Source organism: Crocuta crocuta, unplaced genomic scaffold (assembly GCF_008692635.1).
Source record: "Crocuta crocuta isolate KB4526 unplaced genomic scaffold, BGI_CrCroc_1.0 scaffold334, whole genome shotgun sequence".
Classification (NCBI taxonomy): Eukaryota; Metazoa; Chordata; class Mammalia; order Carnivora; family Hyaenidae; genus Crocuta; species Crocuta crocuta.
In genome coordinates, this window is record NW_027533260.1 from 1,146,373 (window position 1) to 1,146,782 (window position 410).

A 410-nucleotide genomic window follows, 5' to 3' on the forward strand; every position below is an offset into this window, starting at 1 on the left:
CTGGTGCACGCTGCCTCTGCCCCCCTCACCTCCTTACTGGGCTCCCCACCGAGGATGGAATTTGGGAAGGGCGTGTAAATTCCGGGGTCAAGATTCTTCCTGAAGGAGAGATTTTAGACCGGAAAGTGCAGGGGCACAGGTAGGAGGGAGGGGCGGTCAGAGATGGGGGTTCCAGCCAGCCCGTGACACCTCCCCCACAACTTCTCTAGGCCCCGCCCGCCCTGCTCCCCACCCCGGAGCCGCCATGTGGCCGCTGGCCGCCGTGATCGCCTTTCTGACTGTGGCCTTGTCAGGCGGTAAGAATGCGCGGGGGTGGAGGCGGGGTGGCCACCCGAACAATGGTAGGAGGGGTCAGGCCAGGAGGTGGGGGCGTGGGAGCCCTGAGCTCCGCCCACCGCCCACTCGAGGCC

At 66.3% G+C, this 410-nt stretch overlaps 1 protein-coding gene across 1 annotated transcript in view; it reads left to right on the top strand.

The window, feature by feature from the left end:
• Positions 1-410, top strand: part of KLK13 (kallikrein related peptidase 13) — a 10,167-nt gene that overhangs the window by 813 nt on the left and 8,944 nt on the right. The window contains exon 2 of the mRNA XM_077747350.1: positions 210-296. Coding sequence (XP_077603476.1) covers positions 245-296 — 52 coding nt within the window. The 5' untranslated portion in view covers positions 210-244. The remainder of the gene's footprint in view (positions 1-209; positions 297-410) is intronic.